At 44.6% G+C, this 560-nt stretch overlaps 1 protein-coding gene across 3 annotated transcripts in view; it reads left to right on the top strand.

The window, feature by feature from the left end:
• Nucleotides 1-266, top strand: part of LOC105035321 (fructose-1,6-bisphosphatase, chloroplastic) — a 1,904-nt gene extending 1,638 nt beyond the window's left edge. For all 3 annotated transcript variants that reach the window (XM_010910852.3, XM_010910853.3, XM_010910854.3), the window contains exon 4: nt 1-266. This exon is cut by the window's left edge and continues 23 nt beyond it. In XM_010910852.3, coding sequence (XP_010909154.1) covers nt 1-49 — 49 coding nt within the window. In that variant the 3' untranslated portion in view covers nt 50-266.
• Nucleotides 267-560: the final 294 nt, after the last annotated feature.

Raw genomic sequence — 560 nt, forward strand, 5'->3', positions numbered from 1 at the left:
CATTGGAAGTGTAGAAGAAGTGGAGAAGCTGGAGAAGTTCTTGGCATGAACATTCATGAATCCTGAATTCCTTCCAAGTGATCGATGTTCGCTTCAGCCTCCTAATCCAGGTGACTAATGTTCTGTTTTCCAAGGGACTTTTGAAACTGGTTCCGCAGATGTTAACAAGTGTTGGTAATTTTCTTTGCCAAGCAAAAGCCACCATGTGCGTCCGCTATGCTCGAATGTTTGTTTCTGAAATATACGGACATACCGTTTTCATTTTCTATGGCGTTGATCTAAAATACCATTAAATCAACATCCTCTCTCCCCCTCCCCTTGTCTCTCTCTTCCATGAGGGCATATACTCTCTCTCTTCTTTAAAGGCAGTCCCTCTTTTTTTTATATATTTTGTCAGAAGAAGATAGCTGCTCCGCTACCTGAACTGGCCCCCATCTCCCAGTCACCGGACCCCCTCTCTTTCTCTTTCTCTTTCTCTTTCTCTTTCTCTTTTTCTCCCTCTCTCTCCTCTCTTCAGATCTCGGCACATCTCGGCCATCTCTGGTCAATGACCAGCCTCC

The sequence above is a fragment of the Elaeis guineensis genome, chromosome 14 (genome assembly GCF_000442705.2).
Source record: "Elaeis guineensis isolate ETL-2024a chromosome 14, EG11, whole genome shotgun sequence".
Classification (NCBI taxonomy): Eukaryota; Viridiplantae; Streptophyta; class Magnoliopsida; order Arecales; family Arecaceae; genus Elaeis; species Elaeis guineensis.